The following is a 17315-nucleotide window of genomic DNA, read 5'->3' as shown; positions in this document are numbered from 1 at the left end:
CTTAAACGGCACCGACCGCCACTGGCTGGCATTGACTGTCTCTAGAGACAGAGGCTCACCTGCCATTCCTACTAGTGTACCTGGCTCCACCACCATTCATTCACCCAAAAGCCTTAGACATGTTAAACAGGGACAGTCAGCCCTGACCTCTTAGCATAGACGTCAACTGCTACTGTATCTTTGATGAACTCCCAGGCGTTGAAATATAGCTCTGATTTAGGTAGCAGAGTTGCTGGCCTAAAGCAATTCCCCCTCTCTTGAAACCCAAGTGCATTCAAGACATTTACACCACTTAGGAAAAAGATGACAGACAAAAATAAAATGTATAACGAAACTGAATCTTATGAAAAATAACTATCATTTTCCATTCAAGAACAGTACATCATAGAGTTGAGGAAGAGTTATGCTATGCAAGGGGAAGAAAATCATACTACTTGATACCCATTGATACCCAACAGTAACTTAGAATTTACTAATACCAATTCATATCCAGCATTTTGTTCACTAAAATCTGAGACTGCATTGCACTATGACAGGTACAAGGTATTCACACATCAGCATACAGTTAGTTCAACCTGAAAATGTATTCCAGCTGAATATTGTATTGTGTTCATATTTTGTTTGGAATATATTTGAAATGAAACAGTATGCTGTAAAGCAGTAATATTCAAACTTTTTCAGCGGGGACCCCATTTATTTCGCAAGAATTTCTCGCGACCCCACCCTAAATCTAAAGACACAACCTTAAAATCTGTACGTTGAGGTTTTTTTACAAGAAAAACTCATCTTTAATTCATTACATTTTCGTTCATCAAAATGAAACTTTTACTCAATCATTTTTTTGCTAATTATCTTTCTCAAAAACATTTGTATATAGTCCCATACAATAATCTGTACTCTTAATCTTTTGTTCCAAAAATGTTTATAAAACACTTTTATTTAAGGGTCTCCCCAGTGGCACAGCGGTCTAAGGCACTGCTTGAGGCGTCACTACAGACCCGGGTTCCATCCTAGTGTAACAGTTTAGCTTCCGTCCATCTCCTCGCCCCTACCTGGGCTTGAACCAGGGACCCTCTGTACACATCGACAACAGCCACCCTCGAAGCATCGTTACCCATCTCTCCACAAAAGCCGTGGCCCTTAGAGAGCAAGGGGAACAACTATTTCAAGGTCTCAGAGCGAGTGACGTCACCGATTGAAACGCTATTAGCGCGCACCCCGCTAACTAGCTAGCCATTTCACATCGATTACACTCACCCCCTTTTGACCTCCTTCTTTTCCGCAGCAACCAGTGATCCGGGTCAACAGCATCAATGTAACAGTTTAGCTTCTGTCCCTCTCCTCGCCCCTACCTGGGCTCGAACCAGGGACCCTCTGCATACATAGACAACAGCCACCCCCGAAGCATCGTTACCCATCTCTCCACAAAAGCAGCGGCCCTTGCAGAGCAAGGGGAACAACTACTTCAAGGTCTCAGAGCAAGTGACGTCACCGATTGAAACGCTATTAGCGCGCACCCCGCTAACTAGCTAGCCATTTCCCATCGGTTACACTAGTCTGTATCACAACCGGCCGTGATTGGGAGTCCCATAGGGCGGCGCACCACTGGCCCAGCGTCGTCCGGGTTAGGGTATTGTTTGGCCCAGGGGGGGCTTTTCTTGGCTCATCGCATTCTAGCGACTACTTGTAGCGGGCCGGGCGCCTGCAGGCTGACCTCTGTCGTCAGTTGAGCAGTGTTTCCTGGGACATACTGGTGTGGCTGGCTTTCGGGTTAAGTGGGTGGGTGTTAAGAAGTGCGGTTTGGTGGGTCATGTTTCGGAGGACGCATGACTCGACCTTCGCCTCCCTAGCCCGTTGGGGAGTTTCAGTGATGAGACAAGGTCGAAATTGGGGAGAAAAAGGGGGTAAAAAAATAAAACAATAAAATACATTTTATTTATTTTTGGCTGTCCGCTCTGCAGTTCTCCCAAGACCTCACTAGGGGAAGCAACCAGACTTTGAACACCACTGCTGTAAAGCATATTAAGAGGCACCTAAAATTCCTGTGTATATACAGCAATGTGGCTTGTAAATAGCTAAAAAAAGGTTGCTGAAACGCTGCCGATGAAAGATAACAAACGATGGACAAACAGATTTGTCCTCTGAAGTACACAGGGGGAAAAAAGAGGAATAGAGTACAAAATAAAGATGCCCTACATATATGAATGATTGTGCTTACTCATATCGATCATTCAGAGCTTTGGGATTTAGGTTCAGCTCTCAATCATCATACTAAAGTGCATACAATACAGTAGTACCATTTTTTATGCATACTGTAATACTGTACATGCATTTATGTTTCTTGGGTTATTCATGTCAGGAGTAGATTCAGTAATCATGTGCCTTTGGTGACATTAATGAGGAGTGGTAACAGCACATGGTTCAGCAACATCCACAACAATTGCCAATGCATGCAGATGGAAGGTGATTGTGAGAGATGGCTGATGGTTGTTATAGTTCTTGTTCTATATAATAGATGGTTGGATTGGCATTGTGTAATTGTCTTGGTAGTCCACATACTGTAATTCATTCCAATGCACATGTTATGTCCAGTGAAATCAAGCCATGATTAAAGTGGCACTCCAGTCTCCTTTTCACCTCATTTAACACCTGGTTTATTTAGCAAAAGGCATTATCTCAATAACGTTAGGTGGTCCAGGTACTGTAAAGGCATGCTTTACAGCTGAAACAGTTCGGTAGAGTTTGTGCTTATGTGACGCTTTTGTACGTTTTGGACTTCGTTGAAGATTGTTTTGGCTGTTCAGCCACACAAAACAAAATCTGGAGGCAAGCCGAAGTTCAGAGCCGAAGTCTACCCCCCTTTGTCGGTGATTGGTCAACAATAGGGATTCTTCAATAAAGTTTTTGTTGTCATTCAACGTGAAGACAAATTTTCATGCTATTTTTATATTGAAAAATACTACACCAAACATCTTAGATGTAAAATTGCAGGACTAAGATCTCTTTGGCAAAAAAAAATCTAAATTAATGACAGATTTCTTGAGTTATCTTAGATTAATTCTGACTATTTTGAGGAAGTGTATACTGTCTACGGCATCTCAAAATGGACAAACAGTACTATTGCTGCTATTTTCTCGTTTTTCAAGCGTAGGTCTTTTAACGGTAGTATGTGAGCACCCTCGTTCAGTTCGACTAACTGGGTTTGGCTAGGCCAGCCGAACTGAAGCATGCTGACACCTTAAGTCATATCATAGCACAAGTAAAGGGGAAGATTGATGACATCACATCAGACCATCAGACCAACTCCTTGAATTGTCTACAAAAACAAAAATACTATTTTCCTCAAAAACATTTTTTTTTACCCTTAAGTGTGTGTACATTGCTGTATTTAAACTTGGGATATTGTTTCTCAACAGGAAAGGTAATTTGTTTTAAATCTTTAATATACTATGAAGTACTGTATTTAGTGTTGTGAAATGCAGTGTAATGGTCAGGATATACTGAATACAAATGCTTAAAAAAACATGTAAGACTTCCGTTTAGCGACATGTGAGGCTTTACCTCTGGAACACCATAGGCAACTACATATTAACATGATTGATTCATAGTTTTTACTGGTCAGGTCACATGATCAAGACAAAAGTGTTTCCTGACAAGGAAAAAACTCCAGGGCCTTGGAAGAATTCATTTACCTCACTGGCCACTGCTTTGAAAACATTTGTTTAGTATGCAAAACCACACTGGTAACTGGGATAAAAATGTATTTATAGAGTATGTTGATGTAATGTATCGATGGCTTCTGCTAGATGACTAAAATGTAAATGGATGGCAAGTTGACAATTAATAGTGATAATTACGTGCAATGGAATAAATTAATATTTTACAGATATGTATTCTTTATTCATTTAGCTTTTCAATGGGATGGATAATAGCAATATCTTGCATGCAGTTTACTCATTCACTACAAGCATTATGCATGTAAAAGATGGGATGTAGTAAATGTTATGTAATCAAAACATGAATTGTGTATAAATGTATTATATTATGAATGTTTTTATTACATGCGAAATATACTCCTAGAAATGTATACTTTATAACATTTTAATTACAGATACTTGTGACATATTATACAGAGTGAACAGCTGACAAAAGTAACATCCTGAAGAATTGAATAACTATACAAATGTAAACAAATGCAGGAAACAATCGAAGACTTGTGCAGTCACACTAGCCTTGAGACAATCATATTCAGAATTCTCTGAACCTGATGTTCCATCTTAGATATTTATTATGATAAAGCATGTGAGGTAAGCTGTGACCACAGTTTACAAATGACACACAATAAAAATTGCAAGAATCAAAACGAGAAGTCCACTTCCCCTTCACATGGGGAGTTTCAGAATGAAAAAGTGCAGTGAAGCTGAAATAACTAAAGTGGCTATGGTGTAGACAGTGTAGCCATATTGTGTAGCAAATTATTTACAAAGGGGTTATATAGTACAAAGAAAAAGTATTATATTACAGTATTTATATAGACATTGAGTGAAATCTAAACACAATCTCCTCACAGCCTCAGCAGGATGCATCATACTCTGGTCTGTCTGCCATATAGAGCAGAGAATGCAGAATACAATATATACATTTATATGTACTAAATAACACTGACAACTTCATATATTCCATTAAACATGAAAACTATCACCTAATATATCAAATATATTTGTATATTTCATATATTATAGAATATGTACATACATATACATACAATAACAATGGAAAACTATTTGGGAAGTGAGGAAGGAAAGGTGCACACAAATTAACTTGGATTTGGTAAATGACATGGACGTTTTCTAGCACTGACCAATGATGTTGCAGTGGCAAAAACGCAGAGTCATGATGCTAGAATGCCTCTTAAGTTTTTTGTTCATAAGATGAACACATATGATACAGAATACAGTGTTTCTCTTGTCAGAAGCTTGGCGTCTACATGAGGTGACTTACACCTGACTGACACAACTATACTGTGCAGAGGACATTGGCTCGTTTTAGCATTCACCACGTGAAGAGAACTCAAGACAGTATAGACATGTCTTTGAGGTCATTGAGGTACAGTGAGGGAAAAAAGTATTTGATCCCCTGCTGATTTTGTACGTTTGCCCACTGACAAAGAAATGATCAGTCTATCATTTTAATGGTAGGTTTATTTGAACAGTGAGAGACAGAATAACAACAAAAAAATCCAGAAAAACGCATGTCAAAAATGTTATAAATTGATTTGCATTTTAATGAGGGAAATAAGTATTTGACCCCCTCTCAGTCAGAAAGATTTCTGTCTCCCAGGTGTCTTTTATACAGGTAACGAGCTGAGATTAGGAGCACACTCTTAAAGGGAGTGCTCCTAATCTCAGCTAGTTACCTGTATAAAAGACACCTGTCCACAGAAGCAATCAATCATTCAGATTCCAAACTCTCCACCATGGCCAAGACCAAAGAGCTCTCCAAGGATGTCAGGGACAAGATTGTAGGCCTACACAAGGCTGGAATGGGCTACAAGACCATCGCCAAGCAGCTTGGTGAGAAGGTGACAACAGTTGGTGCGATTATTCGCAAGTGGAAGAAACACAAAAGAACTGTCAATCTCCCTCGGCCTGGGGCTCCATGCAAGATCTCACCTCGTGGAGTTGCAATGATCATGAGAATGGTGAGGAATCAGCCCAGAACTACACGGGAGGATCTTGTCAATGATCAAGGCAGCTGGGACCATAGTCACCAAGAAAACAATTGGTAACACACTACGCCGTGAAGGACTGAAATTCTGCAGCGCCCGCAAGGTCCCCCTGCTCAAGAAAGCACATATACATGCCCGTTTGAAGTTTGCCAATGAACATCTGAATGATTCAGAGGACAACTGGGTGAAAGTGTTGTGGTCAGATGAGACCAAAATGGAGCTCTTTGGCATCAACTCAACTCGCCGTGTTTGGAGGAGGAGGAATGCTGCCTATGACCCCAAGAACACCATCCCCACCGTCAAACATGGAGGTGGAAACATTATGCTTTGGGGGTGTTTTTCTGCTAAGGGCACAGGACAACTTCACCGCATCAAAGGGACGAAGGACGGGGCCATGTACCGTCAAATCTTGGGTGAGAACCTCCTTCCCTCAGCCAGGGCATTGAAAATGGGTCGTGGATGGGTATTCCAGCATGTCAATGACCCAAAACACACGGCCAAGGCAACAAAGGAGTGGCTCAAGAAGAAGCACATTAAGGTCCTGGAGTGGCCTAGCCAGTCTCCAGACCTTAATCCCATAGAAAATCTGTTGAGGGAGCTCAAGGTTTGAGTTGCCAAACGTCAGCCTCGAAACCTTAATGACTTGGAGAAGATCTGCAAAGAGGAGTGGGACAAAATCCCTCCTGAGATGTGTGAAAACCTGGTGGCCAACTACAAGAAACGTCTGACCTCTGTGATTGCCAACAAGGGTTTTGCCACCAAGTACTAAGTCATGTTTTGCAGAGGGGTCAAATACTTATTTCCCTCATTAAAATGCAAATCATTTTATAACATTTTCGACGGTTTTCTGGTTTTCTTTGTTGTTATTCTGTCTCTCACTGTTCAAATAAACCTACCATTAAAATTATAGACTGATCATGTCTTTGTCAGTGGGCAAATGTACAAAATCTGCAGGGGATCAAATACTTTTTTTCCCTCACTGTACAAGCTGGACAGAAGAGATGGATAATGAATACTATGGGTATCAACTCTGTGAACCAGCTGTAAAGATTCATGTATTCTGTATTGTACTGTAGATTCTGATGAATGAAAGCAGGAAAACCAAGTATGTGCTACTAGATAGGGTTAGGCATTATAGCCCATGTTATTGTTCTGAAACTGATGGTAGATAATAATTGGTGGTAATGGTATTTGGACTGTATGCTCTGGAGAAATATTTCTACACACTTAATAGTGTGAGTAAACATGTAATAATGTTGCCGATTCATCAGAGTATGAAAAACCTTTTAGTGCCTTCATGCAGGTCTACATTTAGATTGAACTGCAGTAATCCCACTAACTGCACTGCAGCAATAATGGTCGCCATGAGTAGTCAAGTCGTATGAACATTTAAAGTGAACAAGACTACCTTTAAAGCAATAAATGAAACCCCTCTTTTTGCAGCAAAAAAAACTCTTTACAAAAAATATAGTCACACAATCAACCTATGATTAAAAACAAGATTCCGTAAGAAAAATAAGTTAGTAAATCATATGGCAGTTATAATGCAAGACACTGGATGCAGCCTTGGTAGTACTGGCTGCAAGAGAAGTTACAGGGCACAACATAACTAAATGTTTCCGATCGGAACAACACCCATAACAAATTTTTCTACCTGTCAGCGGGCAGCTATTTGTTTTTGTCCCCACGGAAATATTTATCTGAACAATGGGTCACCCTACAGCCTAAGAATGTGAGTCACTACCTCGTTTTAGACACCAACCTTACATTTAGACTCAAGTAAGCATTGTCAGTTTGGCATAGATATCCACACCAAAGAAGAAGGTCCACTTGACACATTAGTCACCTTCAAAGGCTGTAAACAATTTGTCACGAAATGAAACGTCTACGTTGCATCTTCCCAACATCCATTCACTTCTTTTTCTTCTTCACCTCCTTCTCTCTCTTGTCTTTTTCATATTTGTTTTTCTCTGGTTTTGTGACACTGTCATATGATGGGGGAGAGGCTGTGGAGGGTGTCATGTCAGTTCTGTCTGAAGTAGAGATCTCGTTAAATTTGTCTATGACGAGAACCTCTTTATCAAGGAGCATCTTCTCTTTGTACATGGCAGAGGCCCGTTTAACAATACGTCTGAGCAGATATCGTCTGAAAGCTCTCTGAATTACCAGCGCAGACATGTCTTCTTGTTTGCGGCGTAGCGTGGTGGTGATGGGTTCGTAGGACACCTTGGAGGGGTTGGAGGCCATAAAGCGCTCCTCCATTTGACCCCGGAGGATGTCCAAGCCTTCGCCCTCACCCAGGACGCGCTTGGTGAAGGCAAACAGGATGTCGAGGCAGTGGATGCGCTCCCCACTCACCATGGGCAAATCCATGTAGATCAACTGGATCTTGTTGGGCTTAGAGATGCGTAGCGGGGGGTCCAAGGCATCAGCGAAGTCAGACAGCTTCTCATACTCCATGAACTGGGTGGCCCGTGCATCAAACTTCTCCCAGACCTCGTAGAACATCTCAAAGTCATCCTCGCTCAGGGGCTCAGCGCTCTCCTCAGTGGCCACACTGAAGTTCTCCAGGATGACAGCAATGTACATGTTGACCACAATGAGGAAACAGATTATGATGTAGCTCACAAAGAAGATAATGGCTACAGGGGGGTTCCCACAGTCTCCCCCCTTGTACTTGCTGCCTGGGTGCTCTTTACGGCTGTCACAGTCTGGCTCTCTCTTGTTTAGGATGGGTGCCAGCAGGCCGTCCCAGCCAGCTGACGTGGTGATCTGGAACAGGCAAATCATGCTGTTGCCAAATGTCTCAAAGTTGAACATGTCATCAATCCCAGACTCCTTCCTGACGTATGCAAAGTTCGACATGCCAAAGATGGCATAGATAAACATCACTAAGAAGAGCAGGAGACCAATATTGAACAAGGCAGGAAGTGACATCATCAAAGCAAACAAGAGTGTACGGATTCCCTTGGCACTCTTGATGAGGCGAAGGATGCGACCAATCCGGGCCAGTCGAATGACTCGGAATAAGGTTGGTGAAACAAAGTACTTCTCTATCAGTTCAGACAGAAACATACCTGAAAGGACAGAGAATAATTACACATAATAATCCCCAAAGCAGACTGTCAAATTGCAGTATTACAATTATGAACAATAGGTGAAAAATCTTACCAATTATCGACAGGATAACAACAATGAAGTCAAATACATTCCACCCAATGGTGAAGTAGTATTGGCGGAGTGAGAACATCTTCAGAATACACTCTCCGGTAAACATGACAATAAACACCAGGTTGATCTTGTAGAGAATTTCATCCATGTCGTCCGTCTGCTCGTCCGTCTCCACCATCATGGTGACCATATTAAGGCATATAAGAATCATGATGACAATGTCGAAGGCTTGCTTTGTAATGAAATCAAAGACATATCCTTGAAACTTGTTCTGGAGGAAACATAAGAAAGAAGCATTTTGAGAAACCAGGAAGTAGACATAGAGGTTCACGAAACAATGAACAAGTTAAAGAGTGGTATGACCCAACCTGTTCTCAGGGCAGTTCATAGGATTTGGATTTGGTGTTCATTTGTTCCCTCCAATTGGTATGATATATTATGTTATGTTAGCTTACATGATTAATGAAATAGTGGTCGTACAATATCATACAAATTATAGGATGTATAGTATCATACGCCTTACCCGGTCGTACAATAGCATATTAATTGAATTAACTTATCAATCACTTGGAGGACTTATAGCATTATACATCTTTCTCTGAAAACCAGGTTTACTTGTTGCGCTGTAACAACAAAGGAGCATTTCGGGGAGAATTTACATTGGTGGTTGGTGTCACGCCTTGATCTGTTTAACCTGTCCTTGTGCTTGTCTCCACCCCCCTCCAGGTGTCGCCCATCTTCCCCATTATCCCCTGGGTACTTACACCTGTGTTCTCTGTTTGTCTGTTTCCAATTTGTCTTGTTTGTCAAGTCAACCAGCGTTTTGTGTCAGCTCCTGCTTTTCCCCAGTCTCGCTTTTTCTCACTCTCCTGGTTTTGACCTTTGCCTGTCCTGTCTCTGAGCTCGCCTGCCTGACCACACTGCCTGCCCCTGACCCTGCCTGCCATCCTGTGCTTTTGCCCCTACTCTGGATTACCGACCTCTGCCTGACCTGACCCTGAGCCTGCCTGCCGTCCTGTGCCTTTGCCACTACCCTGGATTATTGACCCCTGTTGAGATAATGGACCCCCTGTTGATTATTGAGATTATTGACCCCCTGTTGCTGTAATACACATTGTTACTTCAACACAGTCTGCATTTGGGTCTTACCTGAAACGTGATAGTTGGAAGAGCTAACGACAAATGTTAGGATAATTTACGTATAAGTTTACGAGAACTAAAACGACAAAGATTAGGAGAAAAATGTAAAAGGTGAGAAAAATGTGATTAAGCTTAGGAAAAGGGTTAGGAGGCGGGGAAGCTAAAATGCTACACTTGTCCCCGACGCAACTCGAACATGCAACCTTTGGATTGCCAGATGGTATACATCCACCCATCCTCCCCGACCAACCTCCCAACTTTCGTTTCTGTCTAAAGTAACTAGACCATTAGTACATACCATACGTCTTCGAGGTGCAGAAAAATACGTATCGTATACTTCGTATGGCTTTGAGGCCAGGCTGCATGACCTTACCGCTGGCCTAGGGATAGGCTTTTGGGGTTTCTTTGAGCCAAGCTTCTTCATAGCATTGTAGTATTTCTTCTGTTCCTCTGTCATGAAGATGTCTTGACCTCCAAAGTAAAGAGGCAAGACAAACCTAGTTAAATTCCTACAGCTCTTATACATTTCTAGTCCATTATTGAGGGGAGAAAATCATCAATACCTTAAATCAGAGAAAATGTATGCATGTATCATTGCCTGATTACTACAACATGAAATACTTATCTTTTTCTTTTGCTGATTGAAGTTGTCTATAATAACACCAATGAAGAGGTTGAGTGTAAAGAAGGATCCAAATATGATGAATACCACAAAGTACATATACATGTACAGATTAACTTCATAGACGGGTTGTTCTTCCAACTGTAATAGAATAGCATAGTATTACCATACATTATACAATGGGTGGGTCTAATCCATAATGCTGATTGGTTAAAACCGTAATCCACCCGGTGTCTATTCCACAAGTTACCACTGGCTAAATCTATGACGTTAAAATGCCTATTTACTCTGTTCCATTTGACTGCGCAATCCACTGTCTCATCAGCCCAGCCAGGCACTTTATAAACTTGATCTCCACTATAAAAAGCATCTAGACATTATCTCACCTTCCTTTAAGGCTAACATTTCATTTTCAACAGCAGAGATTTGATTAAACCTTGTTGTCTGTCTCTCCGACATTTGCAACATTGTTTCAATATTCAAATTCTATCTCCAGCTGCCCCATAGTAATGAATGTGTTGGGAGCCGGGACGAGACAGACAGGCAGGCAGCGTTTCTCAGCCAGTCGAAATCATGAATCAGCTGGTATCATTTTTATGAATAAATACAGTGCATTCAGAACGTATTCAGACCACTTTACTTTTTCCACATTTTGTTATGTTACAGCCTTATTATAAAATAGATTAAATAAAACAAATCCTCATTAATCTACACACAATACCCCATAATGACAAAGTGAAAACAGGTTTTCAGAAATCTTTGCAAGTTTATTAAAAATAAACAACAGAAATACCTTATTTACATAAGTATTCAGAACCTTTGCTATGAGATGCGAAATTAAGCTCAGGTGCATCCTGTTTCCATTGATCATCGTTGAGATATTTCTACAACTTGATTGGAGTCCACCTGTGGTAAATTCAATTGATTGGAAAATGATTTGGAAAGGCACACACCTGTATATATAAGGTCCCACAGTTGTCAGAGCAAAAACCAAGCCATGAGGTCAAAGGAATTGTCCGTAGAGCTCCAAGACAGGATTTTGTTAAGGCACAGATCTGGAGAAGGGTACCAACAACATTTCTGTAGCATTGAAGGTCCCCAAGAACCTTCAATGCATTCTTAAATGGAATTTTTGTACCACCAAGACTCTTCCTAGACCTGGCCGCCAAGCCAAACTGATCAATTGGGGGAGAAGGGCCTTGGTAAAGAAGGTGACCAGGAACCTGATGATCACTCTGACAGAGCTCCAGAGTTCCTCTGTGGAGATGGGAGAACCTTCCAGAAGGACAACCATCTCTGCAGCACTCCACCAATAAGGCCTTTATGGTAGAGTGGCCAGACGGAAGCCAATCCTCAGTAAAAGACACATGACAGCCCATTTGGAGTTTGCCAAAAGGCACCTAAATGACTCTCAGACCATGAGAAACAAGATTCTCTGGTCTGATAAAACCAAAATGGAACTGTTTGGCCTGAATGCCAAGCGTCACATCTTGAGGAAACCTGGCATCGTGAACGGAGCAAAGTACAGAGAGATCCTTGATGAAAACCTGCTCCAGAGCACTCAGGACCCCAGACTGGGGTGAAGATTCACCTTCCAACAGGACAACGACCCTAAGCACACAGCCAAGACAACGCAGGAGTGGCTTCGGGACAAGTCTCTGAATGTCCTTGAGTGGCCCAGCCAGAGCCCGGACGAACTCGATCAAACATCTCTGGAGAGACCTGAAAATAGCTGTGCAGCAACGCTTTCCATCCAAGCTTGTAGCATCATATCCAAGAAGACTTGAGCCTTTAATCGCTGCCAAAGATTCATCAAGAAATTACTGAGTAAAGGGTCTGAAAACTTATGTAAATGTTATATTTCAGATGACATTTTTGTATACATTTGCAAGAATTTATAAAAACCTGTTTTTGCTTTGTCATTATGGGGTATTGTGTGTAGATTGATGAGGGAAAAACAAAACAATTTTATCAATTTTTGAATAAGGCTGTAACGTAACAAAATGTGGAAAATGTCAAGGCGTCTGAATACTTTCCGGATACACTGTACAAAGACATGTCAATTGAAAAAAGGTCAGACAAAAAGAATCGCAGCTAGTCTTTCCAGCTTCAGTTTGAAGTGATTGTGTTAGCTGTGTTGTTGGCGAGCTCCTCTGAACAACAGTGTCCTGACGAGTGAGAATATTTTCTATGCCAATCAAAATCGTGCCTCATTAGATCATTGTTATAGATGTATCCAAATAAATGTCTCTAGAAAACAGCTTAATCAAATGCAAATGCAGATACTTTGTTGTTATTCTGGCTGCAATTTTTGAAGCGACTGTAAGTTAGCCGTAGTTGGCTAGTTAGTAAGCTAGGGATAAAAATGTTGCCAGCCAGTATGCAATGGACCATTTAGAACGAACGACTGGGTCGTGTCCTTAGATATAGAACAAAAAGACTGAACAACTGGGTCACGTCTCTAGCAACCGAACCGATAGAACGAACGTCCAGCCGGCTTGGGTAGCAACCCTAGATTTGTGTCGGGACTATATCTTGTGGAAGGATTAAATTGTTTGAATAAATTTATCAAAATAACGATTTTTTATGAAAATATGTCAATCATTATTTGAATATGTTGGTAACCCGTTGTATAAAAGTGATAACGCCCTCAAAGCCGGTCTTTGGTATTGGCACGGTTTGCCGACACTCGACTTCATCCCGTGCCTAACAACACCCGTGCCAATATATCATCCAAACACCAACTTCTCAGGTATTGTCACTTAATTAACAACATCATACAAACAACAACACTATGATATATCAATTGAAAATGTGCAAACACAATCAGCCATTAGTCTGAAATACCTTGTGAAAGGTATTCCTGAAAATACTTACATTGCGAGAGTCCACAGCTGCATACATGATGTCCATCCAGCCTTTGAATGTAGCCTCAGAGAAAGTAAGGAAAATGTTATTACTTAGTAGTTAAGACACTAGTTCAGAAGGACGTCGCCCTCACACAACTCATCTGCCCACACGGAATTGGTACAAAACCTTTGACATAGGTCCACTCTCTGTCAATAAAATATTTCTGGTGATATGAGAGAGAGCAGCTCACCACTTGTAACAGTGCCAGATAGCCTGCTCCCACATTATCAAAGTTGATCTTGACATTCTTCCAGTAGGCACCTTCCAAAGCCAAACATTCTGTCTTGTTAGCTACGTCTCTAACTTTGAAGCGCTCCTGTGTGATGATGTTGACACAATGGTAGTATTTCCCTGCAAACAGGTTGACACCCATGATACTGAAGATGAGCCAGAAGATGAGGCAGACCAGCAGCACATTGAAGATGGAGGGGATGGCTCCGAGGAGAGCGTTGACCACCACCTGTAAGGATTCACACACGGCCTCAGTCTCAGATATAGGAGCATAGACGATATCTCATTGGGTAACGATGATCATTTTCAGAACTGACGAGAAATACTGTGGGCTACTTGTTGACTTTGGTGATGGTGAAAATAGGAAAACACATGAGTAAAGTGTTTAAATGGCAGTGTACACGTCAGTCAAAACTCAACACAAGAATCACTAACACCACAGCTTATTAACAACAATGACAACAGCAAGGTGAGAAGCAAAGGAAAGAATAAGGAGAAGAGGGGGGATGTATCTGTAAAGGAGATACTGTAGGCTATGTTTACGTTTTAGTGAATTACATTCAGGCTACAGTGGGGGAAAAACGAAACAGAAAAAACCTTGTAGAGGCAGGACGAAGTCACATAATTTGTTTACTGTAAATAAAAATACAAAACACATAAATAGTGTTCACATTAAAGGCAGTCCCCCGCAGCAAGCAACATCCAAACACAGTACCGTTTCAGAGAACATCAATATAGAGCCAGTGAAGCAATGAGAAGTCAGTCATACAGATGGGAGAATTCAGTGACAACCACGTGAGGAGAGACCGTCGTCACAGTACTGGTGGAAATCTAGCCAACCACAACATGCAAGAATCTGATCGATAATAGCTACATTGATTATAGCAGTCGACACCCATCCTGCACATATGACCTAAGCATCCAAACCCCTGGCTAGAGCTTGTATTGCACCGTAAAATATGCATTCCAGTGAGAGTACCATACATTTTTAAGATGGTTCAGTGCAGTAGCCTCCAAGACTTCCGTTTGTTTACATTTTGTTTAAGTAAAGTGAATGCGTTTTCCGCGTCTTATTGATTCGTTTTCAATAACGCTGACATCCTCTGATGAGTGCACATGGCCTGCCAGTGGGACTGATGGAAACTCTCATCCTGAAAACCAGGGTTGGGGGTCGATTCCAGTCAATCAGTAAGTACACTGAAATTCCAATTCTCTTCAATGCTTTTTAAATGAGACAAATTTGGAATTGGAGTTTGGTTAACTTTCTGAATTGACTGGAATTCAAATGGAATTGACACCAACCCTGCTGAAAACACATATAGCTGGAAAAGGAGGAATAGGAGAGGAAAGGTAACTCTAAATATACATGCATGGAGTGAGTGAACTTTACATTCTCCAGCTGTTGGGTTGCAGTGGACCTTAGTTTGACTACAGAGCTCTGTGCCCATGCAGGGCGCTGATGTCACGCTGGTAAAAGGCTGTGATGATTTGCACGGTGAAGCAACAGGATCTGGTCTGATGACTCTTACCCTCATGCCCTCGAAGCGGGACAGTGCTCTCAGTGGCCTCAGTGCTCGTAGAGTCCTCAGGGACTTGATGGCACTCAGCTCAGCGTAGCCCAGGGCGTTGGCCACAAGGCTGACAAGAGACACCTGTAAACATAATGACGCCATGAGAAGAGACGAAGGACTTGCTGGCACAGGCTTTCTCCTGGGCCTCAAACATATGTTTTAAACCAGGAAGCATTTCTACATTGAAACGTCAAGGCAATGTCTCAAAACAAGCTAATTGTGAACATCGCCAGACTACATATATTTTGTGCAAGTGAAAAGGTCGTTTTAAAAGAAGACCTACGTCGACAATGAGGAAGTCCAGCCAGCACCAAGCGTTGGTGAAGTATTTAGCGAATCCATAGGCCACCCACTTCAGCAACATCTCCAGGATGAAGATGTAGGTGAAGACTTTGTCTGCAAACTCCAACACAGTCTTAATAGTCTTCCTCTTCTCGATGTAGATGTCCTCAAATGCCTTGACGTAAACACACTCAAATCAGATGATCCCGTCCTATACACCACAGTAATCTCACACACTAGAATAGTAGCTGCTGCCTCATCAGATGTGTTGCCAGTTATTTCTGTGTCAAGGGATCACAGAATGTTCTATTACACAATACTGAGCACGTTGAACAACAGAGCAGCTGCATGTGGTACTGCATTTCTACTCCTTTGTAGTTTCTCATAAGGGTCAGAGAATTTGCCAGCCCCCTCTGTCATACTCTTAGATCCTTCCCCGAATCATTACTTCCCCACTTACCAGTGCTCCACTGCTGAGCAGGATCATGAAGATGATAAAGCTTTCGAACCAGTTGTGCTCCACTATCCTAAAACAGGTTTTTCTCAACGTCCACCACATCTTCCACTTGGCCTCATCATCGTTCACTTGGCAGCATTGGAATCTGCGGACACATCCTGAAAGCAGACAACATGTAGGATAATTGGGACAGATGTTACAATTTAACTTACTTTCCCAAATATGTGTGTCTTGTGTTTCTAGTTTCTGATCTTATCCATTCTATTTCTGGGTTCCAGCTTGTAATGCCTGAAGCTGTTCGCAAAAGACGATACCCACATCCTGAGACCTAGACTATTGTATCTCTCACCATCAGTGAAGCAGCCTTCAGGTTCCATGGACTCCTCAGGCTCCATGTCCACCGAGCCCACTCCCTCACCTGGGGGCCTAATGTCCACTGTACTGCCCTCTGAGGAGCTCAGCGGATGGTCTTCAGATAGCTGCTGCAAGGGGAGTCAAGCCAGGCAACATTAGCACAGCACACCCATGACAGGGCTTGGGACACTAGCATCTTCCCGGGAGCTGACATACTGAGCCTCATTACAATGGGTCACCCAGTGATGCAAGGGTACTGCCATATGTAAGCTCACAGGGTCTGTCTCTTTGTCTAGAGTTGTATATCATTTCATGCAGAATCAAAATCAAAATTACCTACAGACATAGAAGATGAGACACGTATAGTTTGGAAAGTCAAATTGCAGGCTAACACATGCATAAGCACTATTGAAATATATTTTTGTATCTTAATAAAGTGCTGTAGGTAAAAATGATTTCACTTTAGTTATATGGCATGCGTTCTCTAAAAGTGTATGTTTGAACCAAGCCTGTGATCTAAATTATAGAACATGTGTGCTCCAGTATTTTCATGTCCAGGACTTTTTGACCCAAACAAACTGGTCTTTTCCCCTTCACATTTTCCTCATTGACATGAAAACACATATGTCCAGTTGCTAAGCAGTAGACAAGCCTTAGTCATTTCAAAAAGAGGGTAGCCTGCATTAGCTTAACAGCAGATATAACAGTGTCGTGCACTTTAACCAAGACAGGCATTAAGGAGTCCGCATTCCAGGCTAGTGTCAGATTAGGACCACCTGATCACGCATTAAACACCCGAGACAAGATAACTTGAGAGAGTAATGTGATCATACTGGGGAAACAATTAAT

General features: G+C 41.8%; 1 protein-coding gene across 1 annotated transcript in view; it reads right to left on the bottom strand.

Moving 5' to 3' along the window:
* Window positions 1-6665: 6665 nt before the first annotated feature.
* The window catches only part of scn1laa (sodium channel, voltage-gated, type I-like, alpha), a 41615-nt gene continuing 30965 nt past the window's right edge, over window positions 6666-17315 (bottom strand). The window contains exons 18-27 of the mRNA XM_082966993.1: window positions 16462-16594; window positions 16116-16270; window positions 15657-15830; window positions 15332-15454; window positions 13762-14031; window positions 13539-13592; window positions 10665-10802; window positions 10413-10517; window positions 8900-9170; window positions 6666-8805 (exon numbers count right to left, since the gene is read on the bottom strand). Coding sequence (XP_082823119.1) covers window positions 7640-8805; window positions 8900-9170; window positions 10413-10517; window positions 10665-10802; window positions 13539-13592; window positions 13762-14031; window positions 15332-15454; window positions 15657-15830; window positions 16116-16270; window positions 16462-16594 — 2589 coding nt within the window. The 3' untranslated portion in view covers window positions 6666-7639. The remainder of the gene's footprint in view (window positions 8806-8899; window positions 9171-10412; window positions 10518-10664; window positions 10803-13538; window positions 13593-13761; window positions 14032-15331; window positions 15455-15656; window positions 15831-16115; window positions 16271-16461; window positions 16595-17315) is intronic.

This window comes from Salmo salar, chromosome 21 (assembly GCF_965601325.2).
Source record: "Salmo salar chromosome 21, fSalSal1, whole genome shotgun sequence".
In the NCBI taxonomy this organism is placed as follows: domain Eukaryota; kingdom Metazoa; phylum Chordata; class Actinopteri; order Salmoniformes; family Salmonidae; genus Salmo; species Salmo salar.
The sequence above is the reverse complement of the archived record's forward strand: the minus strand, read 5'-3'. Positions and strand labels throughout refer to the sequence as shown.